Source organism: Drosophila montana, unplaced genomic scaffold (assembly GCF_035044405.1).
Source record: "Drosophila montana isolate Dmon_TW-CO22-7 unplaced genomic scaffold, ASM3504440v1 contig_402_1, whole genome shotgun sequence".
In the NCBI taxonomy this organism is placed as follows: domain Eukaryota; kingdom Metazoa; phylum Arthropoda; class Insecta; order Diptera; family Drosophilidae; genus Drosophila; species Drosophila montana.
The window spans coordinates 5,338,762-5,366,076 of NW_026998739.1; the positions used below are offsets into that span (position 1 = coordinate 5,338,762).

General features: G+C 37.9%; 5 protein-coding genes across 7 annotated transcripts in view; all 5 read left to right on the plus strand.

Annotated features, from left to right (window-relative positions):
- Positions 1-726: 726 nt before the first annotated feature.
- On the plus strand, positions 727-3,824 carry pre-mod(mdg4)-E. Its single transcript, XM_064697760.1, has 5 exons — positions 727-1,178; positions 1,467-1,628; positions 1,691-2,533; positions 2,590-3,268; positions 3,331-3,824. The coding sequence occupies exons 1-5, from the start codon at positions 939-941 to the stop codon at positions 3,639-3,641; spliced, it is 2,235 nt and encodes a 744-aa protein (XP_064553830.1). The 5' UTR covers positions 727-938; the 3' UTR covers positions 3,642-3,824.
- A 184-nt stretch (positions 3,825-4,008) lies between these two features.
- Positions 4,009-6,087, plus strand: LOC135439131 (uncharacterized). 3 transcript variants are annotated; one of them, XM_064697762.1, is made up of 3 exons: positions 4,009-4,188; positions 4,259-5,376; positions 5,965-6,087. In XM_064697762.1, exons 1-2 carry the CDS (start codon positions 4,109-4,111, stop codon positions 5,343-5,345), a joined length of 1,167 nt encoding a protein of 388 aa, XP_064553832.1. In that variant the 5' UTR covers positions 4,009-4,108; the 3' UTR covers positions 5,346-5,376; positions 5,965-6,087. The 3 variants fall into 3 exon arrangements, with proteins under 3 accessions (XP_064553832.1, XP_064553831.1, XP_064553833.1); XM_064697761.1 differs by lacking the exon at positions 5,965-6,087 and adding an exon at positions 5,429-5,482 and having other exon boundaries at positions 4,010-4,188; XM_064697763.1 differs by lacking the exon at positions 5,965-6,087 and adding an exon at positions 5,429-5,482 and having other exon boundaries at positions 4,012-5,376.
- Positions 6,088-6,116: 29 nt separating this feature from the next.
- On the plus strand, positions 6,117-7,332 carry LOC135439132 (protein roadkill-like). Its single transcript, XM_064697764.1, has 2 exons — positions 6,117-6,782; positions 6,851-7,332. The coding sequence occupies exons 1-2, from the start codon at positions 6,125-6,127 to the stop codon at positions 7,252-7,254; spliced, it is 1,062 nt and encodes a 353-aa protein (XP_064553834.1). The 5' UTR covers positions 6,117-6,124; the 3' UTR covers positions 7,255-7,332.
- An 827-nt stretch (positions 7,333-8,159) lies between these two features.
- LOC135439100 (protein roadkill-like) lies at positions 8,160-9,634 on the plus strand. Its single transcript, XM_064697726.1, has 2 exons — positions 8,160-8,860; positions 8,929-9,634. The coding sequence occupies exons 1-2, from the start codon at positions 8,242-8,244 to the stop codon at positions 9,408-9,410; spliced, it is 1,101 nt and encodes a 366-aa protein (XP_064553796.1). The 5' UTR covers positions 8,160-8,241; the 3' UTR covers positions 9,411-9,634.
- A 2,022-nt stretch (positions 9,635-11,656) lies between these two features.
- Positions 11,657-27,315, plus strand: part of stai (stathmin) — an 80,971-nt gene continuing 65,312 nt past the window's right edge. Inside the window, exons 1-2 of the mRNA XM_064698288.1 lie at positions 11,657-11,845; positions 12,809-12,884. Coding sequence (XP_064554358.1) covers positions 12,857-12,884 — 28 coding nt within the window. The 5' untranslated portion in view covers positions 11,657-11,845; positions 12,809-12,856. The remainder of the gene's footprint in view (positions 11,846-12,808; positions 12,885-27,315) is intronic.

Below are 27,315 nucleotides of genomic sequence, written 5' to 3' on the forward strand. Positions count from 1 at the left end.
ATATAAAAAAAGAAAAGTCTGATACGGAGACTCAAACAATAGATTCCAATTTGAATGATATTAAAGAAGATAATACGAATGCCTGGAAATCGAGAGATTTAAACGAAGACAATTCAAATACTTCGATGCAATCAATAGACTCCTCTAACCCCGAAGATAAATATACTGATTTCAAGTTTTTCTTCTCTCACCTAATCCATACGCCCAAGCTTTCACTTGATGATTGGGTTAACTATGAAATTGAGCGTTACTCAAGCCATATAGAGGAATATGACCGATATTTTGATGTCATGACCTGGTGGCAGCAAAACCAAACGAATTTTCCCTATTTATCAAAGCTGGCATTTTTTATACTTTCCATACCCGCATCCATTGCAGCTACACAGGGTATACGCAATTTAGCTGGAAACCTAATAGTAGCTGGTAAAAGCAACTGCATTGCGCCGAAAGCTGTTGACAGCACGATATTTTTAAACTTGGCTCCTTAACTATTTGGCCACGATGTTAAGAAATTTTTAAAATTTCATAAATGAAATTTCCCTGGCCTATGGAACACGATAAAAAATGTATACAAAATAAAGCTTTACCATTAATTTTGTATTTAATATATATACATATATATCTATAGTACAAACAATTGCATTCGGCATGAATTGCTATCAAAATAGTTCGCATCACAGTTTTATTCTCGCTGCATTGTTACGCAATTTGAATTTCTATAATGGCGCGCATTGTAAACGGCTCTTCTTCTTACACCTTTTGCCATTCACTGCGCTCATTCCCATCAATACATCATTTAGCGCAAGTTGGCATGCCGTTGACAACAGCACATAATTGTTATTAACTGAGTGCTTGATTAATATTTTAAAACATTTTTTAAATACGTTTGCGTGCATTGTGAAACATGTATGTTTAAGCAACAATAAGAGCTAACAACAATGTTAAACATCGGCAAAATGACGGATGTGAGCAGCATCAAGATAGAAGCTCTGGACTGCAATGCAACCAGAGAATTTGCAACCGAGCAATTAAACTGGCAACTGGCGCAGAGCAGCCCATCAAAGGTTGGCATTAAGATTGAGCAGGAACATCCGGACGTAGTCTGGCAGAGCAGCGAGGCAATGGCCAATTGGCAAGCGCCAAGGGAACAGCTAGACACTGGCTCTGAGGAAACGGAGGTATGTACGTGCTTCTGTTCTCTGTGGGACGTTTCGAATTAATTGTTTATATTTTGTACCTCTCAAATGATTAAAAGCTCACATTTGCTTGGGCCTTGGTAAAAGTAATTAGTCTGCTAGCAATTACTTAACTTCATTATCCATACTTTTATTCAATATATACTCTCACAAATTCTAATTAAGCTAACAGTTTTTTTTTCTATCTGCTGTGCCTCATTATTATAATTACCATTAATTATTGCTACTGCAGCCATTCGAATATAATTGCTTATTGTTTTACTCCTTCAGTATATATCCGAATATGATATGGACCCGCATGATTCAGTTCGAAAACGAAAATTTACTCCCATGCAGCGCCTTGGCAAGAGGAGTGCGGAAAATGTGTCAGCAAAACGTAAGAAACAGATGAAATTGCCAGAAATATTTCGATTTTTTGGCAACATCGAGAGGGTGAGCATGGTAAAATATAAAACATATTACTCTACTCTAACGTATTATATAAATGCTTTTAGGTGCAGGAGTCCAGTGCCAAACCGGGTGCAATAAGTGCTACCTGCAACGCGTGTCACAGTCGCATCAAAGGCTTCGTGACAGTTACCTCAAATTTCATAAAGCATTTGCGTCTGAAGCATACGGAAATCCATGCTGCATTCATAGGAGCCAAGCAGAGCGGCATTACCGAACCGCCAGAAGCACAAGAAACCGAATCGTTCGATCATAGAGTCATGTGCTATATAATAGACACGGCTTCGCCTCTGTCAATTGTCGAAACGGATAGTTTTCGTAATTTGTTTAAGGGCACCAATTTGCGGCTCGTTAGTCGCTCCAAACTGGAAATGCGTCTGGATGCGCGCTTTGCGCAGATTGTCAACAGCATTAAAAATGTGATTGCCACAAAAAAATATGTATGCACATCCGCCGATATCTGGCCAACTAGAGACTGCAGCTATTTCGGCTATACCTGCCACTGGCTGGACCACAAGTACCAAAGGAATTCAGTTGCTTTAGCCTGCAAAAGATTCTCGGGTGATTATGCTCAGATATTGGAAGTGATAAGCAGCATTAACAACGATTACGAGCTCAATAATCTGAAGATTGTGGCCACAGTAACGCACAATTTTTCAGATTTCTCAAGAGCCTTTCAAGAATTCGGCATCAATAGCAAAGATATAAAAAATGAATATGTGCATGAGTATGAAAGCGATTGCGAGGCTAATGCGAACTCAATAGAATTAACGTGCAATGTTTTACCAAATCATATTCGATGTGCAAGCCATACGCTAAATGTTCTAGCATCTACAGATTTTGTGCATCTCCTCTCCATGGATAGGGCCCTGAAGGAGCGACATACAAGGGTAATGTAAATATTTAGTGCCAGCAAACATATTTGTTTAATTGTAGATTCTTTTAGATTTTTGCGAAATGCAGTTCGTTGTGGCGTAAATGCGATTGCTCCAAGTCAGCAGAGACTATCGCAGCAGTATTAGGCGAAGCTTTAATTATTCCCACCATAACTCGCTGGAATTCCATATATGATGCCATTTGCTGCATATTGTCACATAAGGAAAAACTGGCTGAACTCTGCAGCAAACTGTCTTTGCACAATTCGTGCTTCTCGGCAAGCGATATACAATATCTGGAGGAATATCGAATACTAATGTGTCCCATTGCATCGACCATTGAGTTTTTGCGGATGGATAACAATTTGTTTTATGGCTGTCTCATACCCGCCTTGACATCCCTTTGCGTTAAGCTAAAAAGGGTGTCGGATTCCTCAGAGCTTATCGATCTGAAAATTGTGGCGCTTGAGCTGCAGCTAAAATTAAAGGAACGTTTTGCGAAATATCTTCGCCTCGCTGAGGATGCGAATAATGCAATTATAGCATCAGTTCTATGTCCAAGCGTTAAAATGCGTTGGTTCAATGCCCTAGCCAAAGTCTCGTCCCAAGATCGCAGCGCTGACGACATACATAAAATAGTTATTGCCGAGGCAGTGCGGCATGCCAAAGCTACAGAGAATGCTTATCAAAGTGCAATGGAATCAGCTTACCCAAAGGAAAAAGACGATTTCTATGAATTTGATGAAACTGGTAGATTCACATAAGCTTGATTATGATTATCCCATATTAAACCTTTCAATTATTATCCCCAGATGATGGCTGTGAGACGAGCGATTTGGACATGTCGCAGCCGTCGCCGTTGCCGGCTGCAACAAAACTTATGGATGATGTTGAGGCACAATTTCATAGCTACCTGCGGGATACGGGCACAACATTTGAGATACTGGAAAAGTATCCTCTACTCCATGACTTGGCGCTAAAGTATAATACGCCTTTAACTTCATCAGCGCCAGTTGAACGCGTCTTATCGCTTGTGCATATTAACAGATATTTAAGAAGATCTGATCCCGCCGATTACCCCATAGAAAAACTAGTTTTACTAAAGGCAAATGGTAGTTTTTAAATAGTGCAAAGTATTATTGATACAATTAGGAATTGAATCTAATAATTAGCTTATATATAGTTTATATATAAATAAGTGCAATGCATGTTTTTCCATTTCGTATGGTATATGCTGTAATACCAAAGACAATATAAATATTTTTAATATTATAATTTATAAATATTATTATTTATGTTGTCTTTAATCATGAACAAAATGCTACACTTTTTTTGTAATTTGTTAGTGCAGCTTAAGGGATGTTTTTTTTTAATTTAAGATAATTTTTAAGTTGTTTAATTTGAAAAATATGTAATTTATTCGAATATTTTATATATCCAAATCAAAGCTCTACAAAAACAGTAAAAAAATTTAAAATGAAATAGCCAAAGCAGTCGGCAGTGTCAGTTTCAAACAAATGTTAATAATTTATAATCTGTAGTCAATTTAAATTTCACCAAGCCTTGAACTGTTAACGAATTTCAATTTCTATGCAGAATTCTGGTTCTTATAGCTTCTGCCAGTCACTGTTAACCTCTTCCTCTTACTTGCCAAATGCAGTCACAATAGTGCATGAGCACGCTTTCAAATTGTATATAGAAATTGAATAATTACTTATGTTTAAATTAAAACTCAACCAGAAATAGAATTTATAAAATGTCGCAGCATTTCTTGGATGCCAGCAGTATCAAAAAGGAAGTCAAGGATTTCGATTTATACGCAAAGCCGCCGAAACTTGAACATGCAGGAGAGACGCAAACGCCGGCCCAGGAAGACACCAAAGTAGATTTGGCGAAACTGACAAAACAGGAGAAGCAACGCATCAAAGCAGCCATTACCAATGGACGGTCCGGTGCGGCGGCTAAGGCACAGCCGAAGCAAAAGCGTTCTCAGTCAGCCGAACTCAAAGCGACAAGGAAAGCAAAGAAGAAAGCTAGGAAGAAAGCTGAGAAGAAAGCAGAGAGGAAAGCAAAGGCTAAAGCAGAGGCAAAGGAAGCTAAGAAGCCGCCGTCAACGAGATGCTGCAGTCAAATCAAACTGGCCTTCATAGCGACCAACAGATCGCCTCCACTCACGGCCGAGCACATGGCCAGGCTGCAGCAGGTGATACTGGAGGTGACCGTCAGCCACAGAACGCCGAATGTGTTCCCACAATTCGAGGACTGTGCGCCGCAGTCCGAGTGGCTGCTGCTCGTCTGCGCCAACCGAATGACGGCCGACTGGGTGCGGCACAATTTCGCTCATATACGGAACGAGAGCGGATTGAACATAGAGCTGCTGGAGGAAAGGCACATTCCAAGAAATCTGATCGATGGCTACTTTCCAAATAGTGCGCAGCTGCCAGACGACAAAGTGCTGGCATTAATAAACGCACAAAATCCCATTAAAACCAGACAGTGGAGAATAATGCGCAGAGCTGTCAATGATCATATTCTGCACCTGTCCATGGCCATAGATGACGATTCCATGCGCAAGCTTGGCGCCTGCGGCGGCTACATATCCTACTGCTTTGGCAGCATATGCCTGAATCTCAACTTCAACAGATTTCCAATTGATCAAGCCTGCGGCTCAGCGCAACAATTTAATTCAGCTAACTCGACTGATCAGATGCCCGGCAACGATTGGAACTCGATTTTGACACAGCTGGATTCAGTTCTTGATGGCGTCGAGGAGATGCATGCTCCCATTGGAAACAACTGGAATAATCCTTTTAACCAGGCACAGTAGCCCACAACAGAAAACTTATTTGGCTTGATCTGTGAGTTTCTAAATTTTTCTAAAGTCTTGTCACTAATACACCTTAATTCTAGAAATCTTGTTAAAAACATATTCAAGTATATAAAACACGATTACTTCTTGGAAAACCACTAACAAACTTACAATATAAGAAATAGGAAAAATGTATATATACATATATATATGTACATATATACGATATATATCATAAATATATATATGGAGTTTTCAAATGACTTGAATGAACAGATTTGGATATTCTGCTCTGTTCTCTTGTTTTTATTATGATTTTTTAATTATTATTTTTTATACATATATTAAAATAAATCAACTTTTGTTTGACCTGCTAATATCCAATACTTTAAAGTGCCGAATATTTAATACTCTTACATATCTAAAGTAGCTATATATATAGTAGTAGTATATATCTAAAGTAGCTATATATATAGTAGTAGTATATATCTAAAGTAGCTATATATAGCTATATTTTTACAATTTAAAATGAAAATGTAAAAGCAGCCAGTTTAACAGAAATGTTAATCATATATAACGCAGTTAATTTAAATGTCGGCAAGGCTTTCACCGTTAACATAGTGCAATTTCTACGCAGAATTCTGCTTCTTATAGCTGCTGCCAGTCACTGCAAAGTTCTTCCTCTTGCTAGCCAAATGCGATCACAATAGCGCATAAAAGTATAAAGAGCCGGCAGCAATGACGTAGTTTGCGATGTGCAATGCGTGATGCACATAAAATCAAGCATTTAATAAAATATGGATTCGCACATGAGGAGAATGTTTGTCATGAACAGAATACGAGTGCCTGATTTCCATTTGGACGATCGGCACAATTCGGACGATTCGACCAATACTGGAACAAAAACTGTGAAGTTTACGCATACTTGGAGTATAGAGGACTTTAGCGTGGTATTTGAACGCGATAATAAATGGAAATCGTGCGTTTTTCCCGTTGACCAAAGTAATAAACTAAAATGGTATCTCGAGCTTACGGTCAACGATAAGGAATTCAGGGGCAGAGAATATTTGACGTTGACCCTAAACTTAGTTGAATGGGATGACTCGACAGAAAAAACTATAGTCAGATGTTCCATAATGAGTCACGTGGAAACGGAACAAAGAAGAACGTTCACGATGAGTGAACAGCCCATTGTAAATTTCAATGCATTCATCTATTGCTGTGAACTCTTCGATAAGACCAACAATTACCTGCCGAACGATAAGCTGAGCATATTCTGTGAGATTTTACTGCTGACAGATACGGTCTGCACCTGTAGCCGAACGCAGACCATTAATGTGCCCGATTTCAAAATATCGGAAAGTTTCGGTAAGCTCTTTAACAATCCGAAATTCAGTGATGTTAAGATCGTAACCAAAGGAATGGAAATATATGCACACAAGAATATACTTGCTGGTAAGCCGGATCTCATGTTGGCCATTTAATAAGATGACCCGTTAACTAAACGAAAATTGTTTTAACAGCTCGCAGCCCGGTTTTCGAGGCCATGTTCAGCAGTGCAACGGAAGAAAATCAAAGGGGTGTTGTGACCATAGACGACATGGATCCGGAGGTCCAAATCGAAATGCTACGTTTCATTTACACTGACCACGCGCCCAATTTGGAAATGATGGCCAGTGATCTACTGGCGGCAAGTGAGAAATATTTTTTCGAGAAACTCAAGGCCATGTGTGAGAAGTCTCTGGTTGCCACTCTGAGCATTGAAAATGCCGCCGAAACATTGGTGTTAGCTGATTTATACAATGCCAACCAGTTGAAAGCACGCACAATTGATTTTATAAAGGTTAATATGGATAATGTGAGGCGGACGGAGGGCTGGCGTTACATGTCGCAGAATCATCTTGCTGTAATACAGGCAAATTTTTAGAATGCGAACTTTCCGCAACAACGAACGAAAGATCAAATTATCGTAAATGTTCATACTAAAACTGTGGGTGAGAAATCAAAATTCAATACAAATGTACTCGCGTATAGAAAACACGAATACTTCTTGGAAAACCACTCACAATCTGACAGTATTATAAACTAAAACAAACGCTTTATAAAAATAGTATAGTATATAGTACATATATAGAGTTTTCAAAAGATTTGAATGAATAGACCTGGAAATTCTCTTGTTTTTATAAAGATTTTTTAGTTATTATTTTTTGATATATTGAAATAAATCGACTTTTGTTTGACATGCTACTATCCAATACTTCAAAGTGCCGAATATTTAATACTCTCACATATCTAAAGGAGATATATATAATTTTTATATTTATGTATTTTTACATATATTTTAACAAATTTAATGTTAATAATTTATAACTGATTTACTTAGTTCATTAAAATGTCGTCAAGGCTTGCACTGCTAACAAATTGGAATTTCTATGCAGCATTCTGCTTCTTATAGCTGCTGCCAGTCACTGCAAAGCTCTTCCTCTTACTTGCCAAATGCGATCACAATAGCGCATAAATGTATAAAGAGCAGGCAACAATGACGTAAACTAGAGCTGGGAAAACATCGATATCTGAGATCTTCTATGTTTTCGATTGCTTTTAAGCAAAACATCGACAGTATCAATAATTTAAAAATGAAAATTATAACAATGCGTTGTATGGTTAGTGCTATAACTTATCGCTCTCTTTTGTTCAGAAAGTGTTAGAGCTTGGAAAACATTGGTTCCAAAAAACTCATCGATAGTTCGCAAAATACCAAGAAAATCTCTATAATCGATTGTCCCATCGATTGTTTTCCAGCTCTACTAATAAGCAGAGCGATCTGTGTGAAGTACATAAAATCAAGCATTAAATAAAATACTAGTGAAAACCTTTTCCATAGATACTTGAATATTCGCCGACCAGGAGACTAATGTCTGCAGTGAAAAGAAGCCGAATGAGTGAAGTCCATTCGGACGATTGGACCAATTTGCAAACCAAATTTTCGAAAATTACGCATACTTGGAATATAGAGAACTTTAGCGTGACACGGGAAGGTGAAAATAAATGGATATCGTGCGTTTTTCCCGTTGACCAAAGTAATAAACTAAAATGGTATCTCGAGCTTACGGTCAACGATAAGGAATTCAGGGGCAGAGAATATTTGACGTTGACCCTAAATTTAGTTGAATGGGATGGTTCGACAGAAAAAACTATAGTCAGATGTTCTATAATGAGTCACGAGGAAACGGAACAAAGAAGAATGTTCACGATGAGTCATCAGGCAATTGTAACTTTCAATACATTCATTAATTGCTATAAACTTTTGGATAAGACCAACAATTACCTGCCGAACGACAAGCTGAGCATATTCTGTGAGATTATATTGCCGACGGATACGGTCAGCACCAGTGGCCGAACGCAGACCATCGATGTGCCCGATTCCAAAATATCGGACAATTTCGGTAAGCTCTTTAACAATCCGAAATTCAGTGATGTTAAGATCGTAACCAAAGGAATGGAAATATATGCACACAAGAATATACTTGCTGGTAAGCCGGATCTCATGTTGGCCATTTAATAAGATGACCCGTTAACTAAACGAAAATTGTTTTAACAGCTCGCAGCCCGGTTTTCGAGGCCATGTTCAGCAGTGCAACGGAAGAAAATCAAAGGGGTGTTGTGACCATAGACGACATGGATCCGGAGGTCCAAACCGAAATGCTACGATTCATTTACACTGACCACGCGCCCAATTTGGATAAGATGTCCAGGGACCTACTGGTGGCAAGTCAGAAATATTCTCTCCCTAAACTCAAGGCCATGTGTGAGAAGTCTCTAGTTGCCACTCTGAGCATTGAAAATGCCGCCGAAACATTGGTGTTCGCTGATTTATACAATGCCAACCAATTGAAAGCACGCACAATTGATTTTATAAAGGTTAATATGGATGATGTGAGGCGGACGGCGGGCTGGCAGGACATGTCGCAGAATCATTTTGCTTTAATAAGGGAACATTTTGTGTACTGGAATCCGCACTGTTCGCAATTGACGCAAGAAAAAACAAATTATCGAAAATTTTCATGCCCAAAATGTAGCTGAGAAATCAATATCAATGACTTATTCACATACAAAAATACAAGTAATTATCTATAAATATTTATATATATATATATATATATTTATATAGATATAAATTTAGTATATATTTATATTTTATTATAAATACTATTATTATTTCATTATATTTTATTATAATAATAGCTTTTATTATCATTATTTTAATAATTTTTATTTATAATGACTAATAAATATTTTAAACAGAATTATTATCGCCAACAACTCGCAGCTTCCCCTTCCCCTCTCTTGATTGCAATCGAACTTACAGCCTACATCGTCTGCATATTTGTGTTCTCTTTCTTGCTCTCTCTAACTGTAAATTCCAATCTGTCTATCTTTCCCTCTTTCTAAACACTGCGCTTCCAATGCGAATCCACTGAGTTTATCTACCTTAATGAATTTATAAGTATTTATGAATTTTTTGTCATTTTTTTGTTTTATGATAATCCAAAAGGACTTCGGCGCAGAGTTTCGTTGACTTGGGGTCGCGTTATAAACCCGGATGGACTCGCTGGGTATAAAAAAACAGCTTTGCCTTGAGCCACTGCCAAATAAGGCGCAGCAGCCGCTGATCTCGGGTGGCAATTTTTAATGCCACCAGCGCACATTGTATGTCAATTACGGTTTTTATTGCCTCCCATTCTTTGTTGTTGTTGCTGCTGCTACTGCAGTTGTTGTTTTTGTTTCATTGTGAATCAGCCGCGGGCAGCATCTTTGTTTCAAGCGGCGCTTTGCTTTCTGCTTTTGTTCAACCGCAAAAGGTAAAACGGCGTCTGAGCGGGGGAAACAAAACAGCGCTTAAGCTTCCCTCTCGGTTCTTCTCACCCGCTCAGTCGCGTTTGCTCCGGCGGCGCCAATTAATAAATGATGAAAAAAGAAAAAGAAATGCAAATTCGAATTGATCGCATGTTTTATTTTTATGACCGTCAAGTGAAAATGAAAATTGTCGCGCAATTTGTTTTTTGGCGCCCCACTGATAACGTCTGTCTACGCACCTAAACGTGTTTAAGCTACCGCCCCGCCCCGCCACGCCCTGCTGCGTATGCGCAGTTTCAAGTTTTACAGCAGTTCGATCAAATTTCACTTTTATGTGATCTCAATTTGATTTGTTACACATCTTACATACATACATGCTACTTGCACGCATACATACAAATAGACTCTATATATACATGTACATGTAGTAAATTTCAACTGTGTTGACCTCTTGGTCTAATGAGAAAGAAGAAAGGTAAATTAATTGAGTGTTGGGCGTGTAGGTGGAAAATTTCGCTGGCACTTTGTTTAATTTTTGTTTCAGCGTGGGTCTCAGCTTATTAAGTCTCAGTGCTTTTGGGTTCAGTGCACTTGCACTGTCAATAAGTATGTACAGCCATAAACCATAGAAGTAACAGTTATCTCGAGTCAACTATGTGCACTTTGCTATTTCTTGATTTATTGCTTTAAGGTTAACATTGCTGCATTCACAGATAAGCTAGCGAAAAAGTCGCTCAATTCTCCTACTCACTCGTACATACATACAGATGTGTACTGTCTTTTGAGTTTTTTGCTCCATTTCGTAATAAATCTAAGTGGATGAGTTCATAACAACAGCAATAAAAGGTACAAAAAAAGCCTCAATTGAGCTATGGAATATTTGTCTAAGCTGTCAAAAAGTATGCTCATCAGCTCAACTCTCTTCTCTCCTGGCATTCGTTTTACCCTAAAAGCGTCATTTACCGGTTTGCCTAACGTCGTTTTTACTTTGAATTGTTATTTGAATTTTAACCGTTTGTGCCGAACAACACAACAGTCTCAATTGTCATCTCACTCGCGCTAATGCACAAGCAGACCAAAGGCGCCTGGAGCAGCTTCCCTTAGCTAAAACAACAACTGAAGAGCACAGCTGCCAATGCCGCACCGTGGGCAAAAGATATATAAATGTATATTATGTTTACTCCTTTGTTCTAAATTCAATCATATAAATATTGTAAGCTTGCATTCAATTTTAATTGTTATGTTCTTAGTTTACAATAACATATTTCAGAAAAATAATGTAATTAGATTTAAAGTGCGGAGCACTATTTATTAAGCTCTACAAGTTTAAATACTTAAACTTTCTCACACAATACCTGCTCTGCAGCCGTATTGCATTTGAGTGAGTATTTATTAAACATTGCCCACTGTGCCGCTTCTCCTGCGATCGAGTACAAAGCAGCCTGGTGGGCGCCTCAGTCGCTCAGTCGTTAAATTTGCGTCAACACGATCGTTACATAGCGCTGAGCGCCGTGATAAAATAAAGTTCAAAGAGTAGAGAAAAAAAGTGCAGTTCAATAAATTTGTTTGTGTAAAGTATAGTTATAAAGAAATTACTAAATTTCGTGTGTTTTATAAACGTTAATTGGATACTTTGTGGAAATTTGTAGTTATTAAAACTGGTAAGTAGATGAGGCGCTACAGCAATTGGAAACTGGAAAGAGTTTTATCCGGTTCGCTGCAGTCCCTTTTTCGCTGTTTGCTGCTACTGCGCAAATGCAATAGCACCAACAATTACAGCTGCAAAACGCCGACGCCAACAACTTTGCAGCTCTTTGAAATTTGCAGTTGTGTTGTTGCAGTTGCTTTTGCTGTCGCTGTCGTTGCCCTGACAGCAGGCGCTGCTTTTCCTTTTCCTTTTTGGCCCACGCTTTGTTGCTTCCAATTTCCAGTGGCCGGCGTTCGGTTTTGCAGTTCTTGTTATTGTTGTTGCTCCTCTTATTTTATACAGTAATGAGCGAGTGCTTGTTATAGCTGCTGCTGTTACGGCCTGTCACTCTTCTTATTGGCATTGCTCTTTGTTTGCCGTTGTTTGTTGCTCCTTACGTTCTGCAAGGGCGTCTTTCTCGAGTGTTTTATGCATTTCGCTTGCAGCAGTGGGCAGTATTGTAACGGAGCAGCAGCCTATGTATTTATGTATGTGTTCACAAACGATGTGACAAACGAGGGGAGTTTAAAAAGTACCTGACTTGGGGCTTAATTGATTCAATTATGAACGTGAGACATTGTGTGCATATGATAAGATATAATAAAGATAGTTTTTTATTTATTTATATTTTATTAAATGCATAATAGTTGCGTAAATGAGATAAATGAGATGTATGTACATACAAACGAGTACATTGTTAAGAGGGATGTTTATTAAATACCTGGCTCTTTAAATTGTTCCATATCTAAATTTCGGTTAACAGCTTTTTAGTTGTTTTATTAATGAGCTGATTAATTTATGTTAAATTTTTAAAAGTTCCCCAATAGCAGGTGACCAACATTTTAGTTGTTTTAACTTTTTTTTTGATAAATTCTTCCCTTTAAACACTTTGTTATATTTTGTGTATTAATTATCATTTTTAAATATTAATTTTCAGTAACAACTTTAATCTTATTTTTCATCTAAACCCAAACGAATCAACAATATGGAGAACCTTACCGTTAATACAGAAGGTAAGTTCATTATTTTTTTATATTTTCCCACAGTTCTTAAAAGTGTGTACGATTTTATAAATTTTCTTTAGGTCTCTTTTATGTTAAATACTTTTTTGTTTACTTTGTTGATTTCTTAGTGCTAGCTGAACTGAACAACAATTGTTTGTGTCTTCTATGGCAAAACATGTCCTCCGCCCCAAACAAGTTCGCAAATCGATTTATGTTGTTTTCTGTGCTGCTCTTTTATAGTGCGGGCGGAACAAAAGATGCCACGCCTCGTTGCGTTGCAGAGTTGTTGTGATACCCTTCCAGAGGGAGAGAGAGAGAGAGAGAGTAAATGTTTTGTTATACGATGTGAAACGCATCTTTACTATCAACAACTATATGATAGAGGAACCGATTATGGAGTTTTTCTATGAGAACTCCGGAAATAGTTTGTATATCTGCAATATGACTGCAAGGGTATTTAATCTTTGGCACTTCGTAGATAACTGCACTTAGTTGTAGTTAGGTTTGCCGAGGGCTGTGCTGCATTTGCATAGCAATCATAAAAATGCAAGGCAAATAAAATGAAATTCATGCGCTGTGCACTTTTTAGCATTAAGCTGCATTGTGTTGGGTAAAAGTATCTGCTGGATGCAAAATGCTAAGCAAAGCGATGCCGTCGCAGTCGCAACTGCCACAGCTGCATGCCGCTTGTTGTGCAAGTCGAGTGGCATAGATTACGCGCTATTGTAGCCTAAATACGTTGAATGCGCATCCAACAGATACACTTGCATAAAGTTGCAACTGTAGCTAAACCCCTCTACTTCTACCCCGCTGCCCACCTCGTTCCCCCTGGCGTAGAGCCGGCAGCGCCATTGTGACAATCTTATTGGAAATGACGTGAAGTGTTTAGGACTCTGCCGCCTGCCGCTTGGCTTGTGCCCGTATTATTATCTATACCGTCGCCTGTTCGACGCTCTTCACTCGCGCACAATAGCTCGCATTAAGATATTGTATATAAAAATATGCGCACAGATTTGCGGCAAATTTGAGGCCAGTGGCGTTGTCGTTACCGGCAAAGTTTAATAGAAAAAAGTTTTCTTGCAGAGTGCTGTAACATTTAGCTGCCTGTGGCTATAGATGTTATATTATATTAAAGATACGAGAAAACCACGTATTAAGTCTATTTATAAAAAATGATCTGATTTACATAGTGAATAAATGTAAGATGAGTAATCTTAGCCCATTTAGATACCACGGATATCAATTCCATAAAGCCCACATGTAGCTACTTGACATATATGTCCACATAGTATCTATAAGATATTTTTGAAAGCAGCAGTTACAATTTTATCTAGATAAACATATTAATATATGAAATTCCTTGGAAGATTCTTGCATTATTAGAAGTTTTACATTCAGAAATTACAAGATTTATCTATAAGATGCTCAAACAGATATTTCTATATTTCTCATATAGTATTAATCCGAAATTTAAATATACTTGTGTTTATTGAAAACTGTTACCCTTAAATGTAAATATATAAGCTACGAAGATGAGGGCTTCTTTTGTATCTCTGCTACATATTACACCCCTTCTTAGTCGCCGCCACTGATTTTTGAGTCAACCTTCGTTCCCCTTTTGGGCATTCAGTTTTCCTATGCGCTGTCTTTTGTAAATCATGATTTGGCAAATTGTTTGGCATTTATTGTTGCCTGTTGCCTGTTGGCAGCGGTTGTTGCACTCAGTTAATGCACTCAACATGCTCGTTAGCTGCCAGTTTGGGCTAATGGTATGCAAATCTCGTCGACAGTTCCGCTACCGGGTCAAAATACCGAACCAGCCACCCACACACAACCCCTCACCCACTGTCTGGCAGTCAGTCGCATTTGATTAAACTATTTCCATTGATTGTCAAGTTCGGCAAAAACTAAACTGCCGTAAAAATTGATTGCTTTGGGAGTAACTTTTGGCAGGTTCAAGTTGCCAATATGAAAGCCAAAAAAAAAATTTGTTTTGCAATTTATTGTCATGGCGTGTGTGTGTGTGTGTGTGTGAGTGTATTTCGAGTCGAAAGTTCATGCAGTTTATTTTGGTCAGACAGAAATAAAGACGCACTCTCTAAGCTCGATTGAGCAATTGAATTGCAACTTTTCAACTCTTCTTGAATTTGATTTGAATTGATTTGCCAACTTCTGCTTACCAACTGAGACGACGCTGGAAATTCTCCCAAAATAGGTCAGCGCGCACAGCCGATGTGTTGCATGGCTCGAGGGGGAAGGCGTTGTTAGACTAAATTGAGATGACAACGCATTGATAGGCAGGCAAAATGTATCTATTGTTGGATTAGAGATGCGTTTTCCCTGGCGTATCTTGGTTTAAAATAGTCCTGAATTGGGCTTAGAAGGAGATCTTAATGAGAAGAGTAAGTGCCGTTTCTTCTCTTTAAATCTTGGCTTTTCATTGAGTAAAAGCTCGTGGCGCTGAACTTTAAAAAAATGAAGTCGAATCAGTTTTTACATTAAGATTTTTGAGATCCGTTCACTAACACAACATTACATTATATTTGTTTTTAAAAGTTTATTAGATTATTAAACAAAAAAAAGACATCTATTGAACACCTTTATGGACCTTTTTTTAAGAGGCTTCAGAGTCACGAAAGTCACTGTTTTCAGTCACAGCATTAGCAGTGTTAGGTCACAGTTTCGGGTGAATTCCATCCTCGAGCTGATTCCTGTCGCAGACTTCATTTAAATTATGCATGAGCGCCCGTAAGTAGGCAACGCTTCTTACGTGCGGCACGTACAACGCTTGAATTTATTATTGTCTGCCAGCCATATGGTAATATATTGTATCTGTATGCGTATATTCAGACTACGCCCGTCATTCGGGCGGAATAATGATTGCAACCACACCACCGGTCGCCGCCTGCCTGCCTGAGTATCCTGTTGACAAAGTTATCCCATTTTGGGACAGCCCGCGATAATCACGTGTAAATTACTCTGGGACACACACAAACCCTTGAGAGCAAGCATAGAAAGGAGAACCAAGGATTTGCCAGCAACACCTCTTAGATTTGCCCTGCTTTTATTTATATTCCGCATTTGACTTTTCAATTTGGCGAGTCTTCGAAATTGGGCGTCTATTAAAAAGTCGTTACGTTATGCATGACAAAACGTTGGTCTTTCGGTCTTCATAATTTATGAACCCGAAAACATGGTAAATAAGCGAAACAGTCGCGAAAAATGTTGTGCCAGCCTTGTGTGGAAAGTGTCATAATATGAAGGGGTAGAGAGAAATAAAATTATAAAGATAGAGAGAAGTCAAAAGCAGCAGAGAAAAAGGGATATCTGGTTAACTTCTAGTTAATCTCTTTTTATTCTATTCTTAACATCACGTGTATCATTCAAGGCAGCTGCAACTATATTGCCGCCACAACGTTAACCAGTTGCGAATTATTTGCCCCCACACTTTGTGAGAAGCGCCATGAATTTTTGGCCGTACAACTTGATTCGCTGTTGATGTGTTGCCTCCATTTCGCGAAAACATAAAACGTTGCCTGTTTATGACAGGGCCATGTTTAACATGCACAAACTAGCGATACGAAAAATCAAGAAATTTCGCAGTCCATAAAATGGATGCTGCTAGATTTATGTATAAATCGCCACCCCGCCCATTTTAAAGAGCTCAAGAAATGCACGAAGCGCAAGCTGTTAAAATCTAGTTTAAAGCTGTGAAGCATGCAAATCGCATTAGGGAATATGTTTATGTATGCGTACGTTGGGAGGGGCAGCTACACCCCATTATTATTCTCGAGTAGCCAACTATTCACTGTATATCGTATTTCGTATTTCGCATTTTGTGTTTCCTTCTACTTCTACTGCAACAGGAACATAAATTGAATTACTTTTTGGGGTAGCACTTGTAAGAATACGAGTTTTGCACAACGCAACGGCGACAAGTCCAACAAATGTAACAAATATGTGGAAATGTTGCAGATGTGCTTGCTAGACTATAACAATACCCTGTAAAACTATTAAACTAGCGTGTTCATTTTATAGTACAGGGTTTTAGAAATAGAATAGCTTATTGTTTTATTCTATTAGAGGTTCCATAAATTAAAGTGCTTAAAGTGAATAAAAATAAAACATATTTCTATATTTGAAAATAGATTCTTTTAAAAATCAAAGAAATTTAACTTTCCGAGAGACTAATTTTGACTCTTTACTAGGAAATATATTTTTTGTTTTTATTTTTATATTCTTATTCTTTATAAAGGTTAATTGAAATAAATATTTCGAAAATGCTTAATACCTAATTTCAAGTCATTAAAGATAAAAAACTTATAGTCCCGTATGGCCACTTTGGTTCTCAGCTACAGGGTATAACAGGAGCAAGAACGCATAGGACAACTACGCACAAGATCTAGGCAAGTACATGCTTATATACAGTATATGCTTGTATATATAGGAATGTATGTGTATGCCCACAGTTGTATAAATAATTATCTATTCCGGTCATGTCAGGCCAAAGAGAGAGAGAGGGAGAGAGAATAAGAGAGTTAGAGAGAGACAGCATAAGAGCAACGCACAAAATGTCAACGTCTCAGTGTCGTCGCAAACATGTCGCCGTCGACTGAGATGGCATGCTACGCTAATGCTTAAGAGAGAGAGAAAGAGAAAGATATATTTATATATATATAGAGAGAGAGAGTGAGAGAGACAGTTGCAAAGGATGCACGAACAACTCATTTGCAATGCCTAACGCATCTTTTCGACTGGAACAACAGGGGAGGTAAGGAGTGTAGAGGTGTACTGCACTAAGCGAAGGAAGTTCGCTTTTGCAGTAGTTTTCCTATTTCTAATTATGTCCTAGCAAGAGCAAGTGACTTTTTGAGGTTAGGTCTGAGTTTGAACTCGGTAACATGCACAAACTAAATACATGTCAACGCAAGTATTTCAGCTTCATTTGTTGTTTTTAAAGCTGTGCGACAGGGGGTGTGCGGGTGCTGATGCTGCTCGTGTCTATTAAAAACCTATACCCATTGAAAATGTACAAAAGCTGGAAGGGGGCGTATCTAAGCCCAATTTAAGGGCTACTACCGCGAGCATTGGTATCCACACATAGTTGAATATCATATCTGAGTCCAGAAAATTTTATATAGATCGGACTAAAGACAACAAAGTTATTTAAGAAGACACAAATCAGCCACTGCCTATCTTGCTGTCATTAGTTTAGAGGGTATTTGCTAGTCCCTCTCTCGACTTTTACCAGGTTTTTTGCCCCAAGTGTTGTGGCAGCAGCAACTGGTTGTTGCCTGTCACTTTGATGCCGGGGCCAAAGTAAAACTTTGATTACACTCTACCCCAGGAACGGGCATGAGAGACAATCAACAGATTTCTTGCTTATTATGCGCTGCTCCTGTTCCTTCATATCCTCGCATCCAACTCGCCCAACTCAGAAAATACACCTACGTGTGTGTGTGTGTGTGTGTGTGTGTGTGTGGGTGAAAAGTGCCATTAAAGCCAAACTCCCAAGTGTTTTATGTGTCTTGTGCCTGGGTTATATTGCGTATATGTTTAAGTAGATATATGTGCGTATTTATATGCATGTATCTCATTGTATATCTTAACAGCCAACAGCTTATATTTACACTTGTTTGGCTAGCGGGTATTTCAATTTTCTTACAAGCTGTGCAACTCGTGGAACAATACAACTCGGAACTTATTAATTATATATGAATCTATAAGTTCCGATTGATAATCGGTCTAAAGGAACTCTGTTAGTTGTACAGAACTTATAAGAAAATTCAGTCAATATTCCATTTTTTTGCTATAGTCAGTATATATATCGGGCTCGGTTGGATTAGCTCCAACTATATTATATTGCTGACTGAACTGTGGACCTTTTATTCATAATATAATATAACATATATAATATTATCGTAAGGGCATTTGAGCTTCATCAACACGCTGAGAAATCTTCAATCTTATTGTTGTTTTTATTTTTGTGGCATTGTGTGCTAAATTATAATGATGTTCATTATTAATACAAGATAAACGCTACGTGTCGAGATTCAGCAAAATGCGATTTTCTTCCTATGTGACTGTGTTTTCGTGCACAAATTCCAGGCCCAAATCCATTTGGGTCAAGTGTGAAAAGTGCCCTGTGCTGTCTTTATGTGTGTGTATCTTTGCACTCAGTGATAATGACAAGTAGATTAGCTGAATATACTTGAAAGGCCATGGGACTCTTTATAATGTGTCATTCTTAGGCAGCCTAATACAGCGCACTAAGCCTGACTAAAAACTTGCTGCTGCATGAACAACCTTGACCCAGTGCAAGATCAGCGCACGCTCCTTTGCCTAATGGCCAATTAATGACATTTAAATGCAGCAGCAGAAAAGCGAAAAATAAATAAAAAACAACTACGTAAATGTCCAAACCATAAACACGCGCTTGGTCAACAGCAATCAAATGCTCATAAAATTGCTGAAAACTCCACGGTTCAAGCTCCCACAAGCTCCCAAAAAAAAAAACAAATATTGCTACAGGTAATTACAAAACCATAACGCGCAAATGTCACCGCAAAATGTGCGGTGAATATTTCAGCCTGGTCAGCACCATCATCATTATCATCATCATCATCATTATTATCATCATGCCCAGCGCCATCGTCATCATCATCCACCTCCTGGGACAAATGGTGCGTTAAACATTGAAGCAAATCGTTTGTCGTATTTGTGTTGCATAATTTTTGGCGCAGTGCGTGTCAGCTTGAATTGTGCGAATTTTGTAAATCGCTTTGTTATACCCTGCATCCCAGCAATCTGCAAAATGGGGCTTGATGTGGCTGAAAGACATTTTCGATTCAATAAAGTTTGTCTTGCCATTCAATACGCTTGCATATATATATGAAATCCTTGAGCTAAGCTAGAATAAACAAAAAAATTATTAAGTAAATGTTTAAGAAAGCAGAACAAGCTGTTAACAAACAGAAAAGTTTGGAAAAAGTGCAAGAAAAAGTTACTAGTGAACCGTTTACAGGGCATCTGCTAGTCGTGCCACGCAACTGAAGCATTCTTACCTGCCCTGTTCGGTTTGGTTTTGTGTTCTCTTCCGACAATCACGTCCAACATTCAGTTGACATTACCCAGGTGCCGGTCACTGTGGGGTTTTGTGGCTTAAAAGCTGCGACTAATGAGGCTAAGGAAATCCTGCACACGGGGGGAAAGAAGAAGGGCGGCTGAAAAGGGCTGCAAGCAAACGCAAATGAAATGATCTAGAAATTTCTAAATGTTCTTGATGTCAATGCCTGCATTTAGTTAAGTGTGAATCCTAGCTGGATTTCAAATTGATTTTATTTAAAGGCAACCTAGCTTTACGCTAATGCAAGCTGGTTCTATTTTTGAACCCTTGCCAGCTTTGTAAACTGTTTTATTTTAAGCTCTTACACACGCTTCATTTTGTACACTAATTAAGCGCCAAGGACTTGTGGATATTAAATAAAATATCCTCTTACGCAAGAGTACAGCTCCCATTCCTAAAATCTCTAGCGGCTGGCAAACAAATTGCCAGCAATTCAATTCAACCCTGCTCGCAAAAAAGGGGTAAGAGAATGAATGCAACAATTGGTTCTCAATTGGTGTGCTATCAATTTATAGAACGAAGCACCCTTTTGTGTGGCACTCCCACCTCAGCCCACCTCAGCCCGCCGAGCCTGCCGTTGCTATCTGTCAGCTGCCGGCTGGCACTTCAGGCAACAGCAACAGATCGACCCACTCAGGAGCTGCCTAACCGCTGCCCCTGCCCCTGCCCCTTGGTCTAGCCCATTCATATTGGTCGTCGTCGTCGTCGTCTGGCATTCCAAACGTTTTTAATTGACAATCAAACTGTGGCAAGTGCGGGGCATGTTGGGGCAGAATGGTCTTTGGCACAAAATTTGATTAATTCGCTTGATGGCTGCATTTGCTGTCAGCTTATCCCTTTTGACAGTCTGACCGTACGAGATATCCTTCCATCCTGCCATCCTGCCATCCCACCATCTCTCTGGCTTCTGTGTCTCTGTCTCTGTCTGTCCCAGTTGATTGTTTTGGCTCCGACTGGGCAGCTTTTATGAGTGAAATCATTTAATAAATGAAGTGTCTTGTGGCTTTCAAATGTGCAGACTGTGCACTTCATTTTGTGGATCATAAATTTAAGCTACCTACCACGACTAATTGGCCCATTGTGGAGCTCTTCAAGCTGTTGTTGGCCAACTGTTCAAATTTGTTTAACAAAGCTTAGCAACAATTGGCAAATTATTATCATATTAATTGGGTTTTTAAAGGAGCTCAGAGAATAACTTGAATTGATTCCAGATTTTTAATGTTTACAGACGGCGTCTTCAAAGAATTTTAGAAAATCTGTACAGACCTAAGTCAATGCTTTAGGTGGTGTGAAAAGTATCTTAGTTTTATAAGACAAATACTCCAAACGATATTAAATACAGGCTTCAAACCTTAAAAAGAAGTCGATGGCTCTAACCAACTGCTTGTCTTGAGGTCCAGTTTGTAAAACAGGCTTTGAACTTACTTAAACTCAGTTCCAATATAGATTTTCATATATTTTCCAAATTTTTAGGAAACAATTTAATGTTCTATTTACGAGGCCGTAGATAAATTTTAATTGGAATTTGCGTGCTACGTGTGAACTCTATTCAAAATTAGCATCTGTTAAATATGGTTATAGAAATTTAATTGTCGGGACGCAAGTTATTAATGCTTTGGAACTTAGTCTCTCTCAAAAGTTTTAAATTTTAAGCCAAACTTATTTTAAACTCACGTTTTTGGGGCAATTGAATTTGGATTAGAGTTCGGTTTATGGAAAAAAATAAATTGGAGCCTTGGTGCAAATCTTATAATAGAAAATATACATATGGAAAGAAAACTTATTATCTTCAGAAAACTTATCTAATATTTTAACTCTTACAATCTCTAAGATCCAGAGAGGCTTTCCCTTTTAGACACTCAGGTAAAATTAACATGATACAAATATTAGGAAATATATGTGCATAATTTGGAATTGGAGCTATAATTGTTAGTCTGTAGTCTTGGCTTCAAAATTAATATACATCAACATAATATATTTAAACTAAGTTTTATGGAGTATACAACTTGGATTAAAAATATAGATTACAATCCTAGATCTAGGGAAAATACAAAGAAACTATGAATATTGGATAAAAAATAAAGATTACATTTTAAGATCTATGTATATTTTTAATCCAATATTAATACTTTATTTGTATTTCCTTTACATCTTGTAAGATTTTCAGATCAACCTCAATAAGCTTTATGTATCTACAACTGCTATCTGTATTCCTAGCTTTTTTCTTAACTCCTCCTCCATATATATATATATATATATACATATATATCGTTCTATGTGGTTTATTGCGCCTTGAAGTATGCCACGCTTTGTGGCTGCAATCAACAGGCATTTTACTCGCAGTCGCTTTTGTGGCATTAGAAAAACCATTTGAGTGCCGCATAAAATTGCTGCAATTGCTGCAGTTGCCGCACGACACAAATACGCAGCAAGTGCGCGCGGTTGCACATGCTCCCTCCCCTCCCCTCACCTTCCCTTCCACTTCCACTTCAATCCCTTCGCCAGCACATTCTATCCTGGGTCTGGTCGCACAAGTAAGTCGGCTAAAACGCACACAGTCAGACGTTAGCTAAAAACCAGTTAATAAACATTATTTGCTGTTGTTGCCACACACACACACACATAGCTGCCTGCAGTCGACGGCACTGAAGGAAAAATCGTTATCATTATTGTATGTGTATATAGAAAAAGAGGGGGGGAGGGGGTTGATGCACAGATGCAGGGAGCTTAGGGGGCAGCAAACTATGTACGAGTACACTTTTTGCGAAAGTTTATTGAACCGGAAGTTGGGCGGCAGTTGCTGCCGCTGCCGTGAAATGTGGCAACAAAGCGCGAAATGATTGCCCCGCCGCGTTGCGCCTCGTCGGATTCGTCTGCTCCAAGTCTGCCTCAACTTTTGTGCCCCGCCAATCATATTTGCCCGCAAAGTACAAGAATTTGTTTTTTTTTGTTTTTATTTTTTATATATTTTTTTGTTGTATTCCCAAAAACCGCCTCGAGGCACATTTTTGATTTTCGCTCGCTTCTGTAGCTGATGCAATTGGGGTTTTTTCTTTCAGTCGTTCAAATTGTATTACTTATTTATATGCCCCGCGTCTGGAATTGGTATTACTGTACGCTCAGCCGTCTGTCACTTTAATGCCACGTTTATTGTTTCTCTGAGCTTCACTGTCTGGCCACGTCTCAGGCCCTCGAGGGCATGTAATTGTTGTTTAAGTGATGCAAATGAGCGTTTCTACAACAAACAGCAATGAGATGAGAGCTGCTTGCAAATGTGACCTGAAGAAGCCAACGTTGAAATACTCTTTGCTGTTTTCTTTGATTTTGGTAAACTGAATTAAACCGAAACATTTATAAGACATAATCTGATATGAGATATTGTAATATTCCATATAATGCACATAGATTTGTTTAGTTTTTATCTAGTTATACATCTACTTAAACGTTGAAGTCCTCTTTAAACTCTTTTTGTACTGAACAAATAATATTAATATAGGTACTTCTCAGACAGACAGATGTCTATAACTTTTATGTTATTCCGAGTTTACAAAAGGGGACTAAAAGTATTATTTTATTGATATTAATTAAGTATTAAGTATATTTGTTTAAAGTTGTTTCTTGTGTCGATTAGGATCTTTAAGATATGCCAAATGTTCCTTTTAAATTTGATATATTTTGATATATACAATTCAATAATAAATAAACAATTGATGTAATTAATTAATATAAATTGTTATGTTAACCGAGAAGACTGTTTATTGGGTCTAGAAAATTAACAAAGAATTGATATAAGAAACGATTCTCTAATAATATTTGTTGTATTTAAAAGAATATTGCGAATTAACCTTCTAAAGGTTATTTTTACTTTTTTTTTTAGCGGGTTCGATCTCCAAGTTTCGTATAAATCAAAATATATACAATCGACATGCTATGTTAAAAATGATGCAAATTTAATCTATTCTTATTTTGCTATTATAAATCTAAAATTAATGGTGACAAAACTCAAGCTGTAGCTTGTTTGTAAAAAGTCTCGAAAGGGTATATAAAACAGTAGCAAAAAGACCTGCCGCAGGCTCTGTAGCACTGGGAAAACTCCACTTGTCTGTACCCCAGCTTTTCGTTTGAAGTGAGTAAAAATGTGTTTTCGAAAAATTGTTTGGGCTGCTGCTGTCAGTTTAATGGAGGGAGAAAAGTGCTTGTTGTTGTTGTTGTTGCTGTTGGGAGCGCACCCTTCGCTATGTTATGCGGCTGTTGTCATTGTTAATGGGGTCAAAAAGTATATAGATGTGGCACTGCGTGATTTATGGGAGTTGCACTTGAATTTGTTAAACAATGTTCAATGTTAAAGTTTATTAAAATTGATTGTCATCTGTCTGGCGAGTGTATTAAACATTTAAAAGCCTTCGCTCAAATGCAATTTAGTCCCGTAGTGTTTGAACAAAAACGAAAATTGCATTCGATTGTTTGGCAAAAAGTTGGTCCGCTGGGACAGCAAAAAGACACGTTCCATGCCAGACCAAAGTTATTAATGCAATTCATTTGTTGACATATCGTTCACTGCACTACAAAATTGAGTGTTACAAAATGCTGAAAGTATGTGTACGAAAATGAAAAATGTAACGTAACGATTTGTATTGAGTATTAAGAGAAATGTAGGCAAAGCTTGTGGTTGAAAAGTACTTCCCTTCTACGCGATTCTCATGAAGTGTACTTATAGATTAAATGAGCTAAAAGATATTTACAATTTTAATCTGATATGGTTTTCTCTTTCTCTTTTTTCTCTGATTGATTCTCCCTTCTTTTATTCTACTCTTACACACTTCAGTCTTTAGAATATTACCAAACATATTTCATTTTCCCACTATATCACTCCTTGAAGCCCTCTAAAATCCAACACATGTTTGTCATTTTACAACACATATATTCGTGGCAGTGTTGAGTGTTGCTCAATGCTAAAATTTTTGAACTCTGCAAACAAAAATAGAAACCCAAACAGGAGCTTTTACCGATAAAAGGGGGGTTGAAGTGAAAAGACAAAAACACATGTTCTAGCTACAAAACCAAGGCCCAACCATTGATGTGGGAGAGGGGATTGGGAGGGGGAAGGGCAAAAAATAGCAAATTTTACGCTGCATTGGCGACAGCAAACATATGTCGATGTCGCTGGCGTCCATTGGATCCGGCAAAATTTCCATGCCCAGCGGGGTCGTTTGCACGCAAACGTTCCACGGAAAGGGGTTAGGGAGTAGGCTGTACTGCCAGGGAGGGGGTGGGGGGGTAGAGGGTTGGATGGAGTTGAGTTGTTGGGGGGAAGTCGTGTATGAAATATGCGTGCCCCTTGTCTGCCTCGATACAAGCAATATTGCACATATCTGTTTAACAGCATGTACGAGCATGTCATATAGTACATACATATACATACATTGCTATTGATAAATTGCACCAAGCTCCCACACACACACACGCACACACACAAGCACACTTGGCAAAGCCGCAACAACAACGTCATTAGTGGCCGGGAACCCTGTAATAAAAATCAATTCTTTTAAATTGTCACCCCAATGGGCCACAGTTTCTATGGAACTCGAACTCCAACTCGCTAGCCCAACATTGCAGTTGTTCGTTAGAGTATTATGAGAGAGTTTTTTGATAAAATGAAAGAAGATGTAACGCATTTTAGGAGACAACTCTGAAATATATGAAGTTGAATTATTCTGAATGATCAACGTTGAGCAACAGCAAATATTGAGTTCAAGATTTCGCATACCAGAGGCAAAAAAAGACCGATAAATCTTCCGTTAAGTGTTATCGATAAATATCGATTTCATTTAGAACGTTTAAACGCTTCAATATAGCCCACCTGTCCATATGAACTCGCTTTAATTAAGAGATAAGTTCATTAAGTGGCGGATTTTTCTCAGCAGATTGTTATTTTGTCAGTACTCAACTTTGAGTTCTTGTGAGACCTAAAGAGCCTCTTTAAAAATGGTTACAATGGCTCGAGCCAGCTTAATTCTTATTTTCTTCTTATTTTAATAACTGGAAAGTTCGCCAAAATAAGCATTAAATATCATAACATTATTTATTACTATATTGCTTTATTAGGATTTAGAACTGGTTTAATAGTTTCTTTATTTTATTTCTTAAAAATATATGACCTAGGATAAAAATATAAACTCCAATTGGAAAAATTGCTCTTAAATTAAGCTGTATAAAAAACACCTTTGCATCGACTGCCTAGGAAGTTCCAATATGAACTATTCTTGATAAATTGCTTCGTCAGGATTCTATACAAATTTTTTAGGCTGTAGTTTGCAAGAGTATTTAATATTCTGTAGTTTAAAGCTAACTGTTTTTCCTGGTTCTTTATTTTTTTATGCCAAAACATATGGTCGAGTTGCTCGTCGGTTGTTGTTTCTTGGTTCTCGGTTCTCGGTTACCGTAGTCCCTGGGCACCCATTGCATGCACATGATAATTATGGGTGTCGCATATTCATATGTAAGCAGCGAGTGTGTGTGTGAGTGTGTGTGTGTGTGTGTGTGTGTGTGTGTGTGTGTGTGTGTGTGTGTGTGTGTGTGTGTGTGTGTGTGTTAGTGCGTGAGTGTGTGTGCGTGTGTTTTTAAGTTCAACTTCCAACAGAGTGCAATACTTGAACTCCAGTTTTTGGTATGCATTGTCGCCACCGCGCTCATGGGAAATAATTTGTTGTGGCAATTTTTATGCGCCATAAAAGTGTCATTTGTTTTTGGTCTGGACTATTAGTTTTATAGCATTTACATACAATTCCAAAGTTTTTTTATAAAGTGCTCTCTAATAGAAAAGCAAATGGCCCAGTGTGTGAATATGTTGAATTCAAGCAGTTTAGAGTTGGAGCTATTAAATTTGCTATGCAGGCTCTTGAAGTTCTTTAAAAGTTTGTCTTTAATCTTGTTAAAATTATAAAATTAATGCATATCTTTGTTTTAATATGTCGAATTTCCAGTGATGTATATATGAACATGTTCCTGTAAAAGTTTGACAACCACTTTTGAGACTTGTCGTGCAGATTTATATTTTGAAAATTTATGCAATTGATTGTATTACTATTGAAAATTTGCGGCGAGTTTATCTAGCTGGTATATGTTCCACTGAAATAAATATAGACATGTTCCCGTTAAAGTTGACGAATACTTTAAAGCTATTACAAGTATAATCTCATTTTCTTAAATGTAGGCTTTTGCTCGTACAACTGTTAAAATATATCAGATAGTTAAGCTACCTGGTATATATTTAACAGGAACTCAAATTTGAGAAACACTTTTGAGCATTTTGAC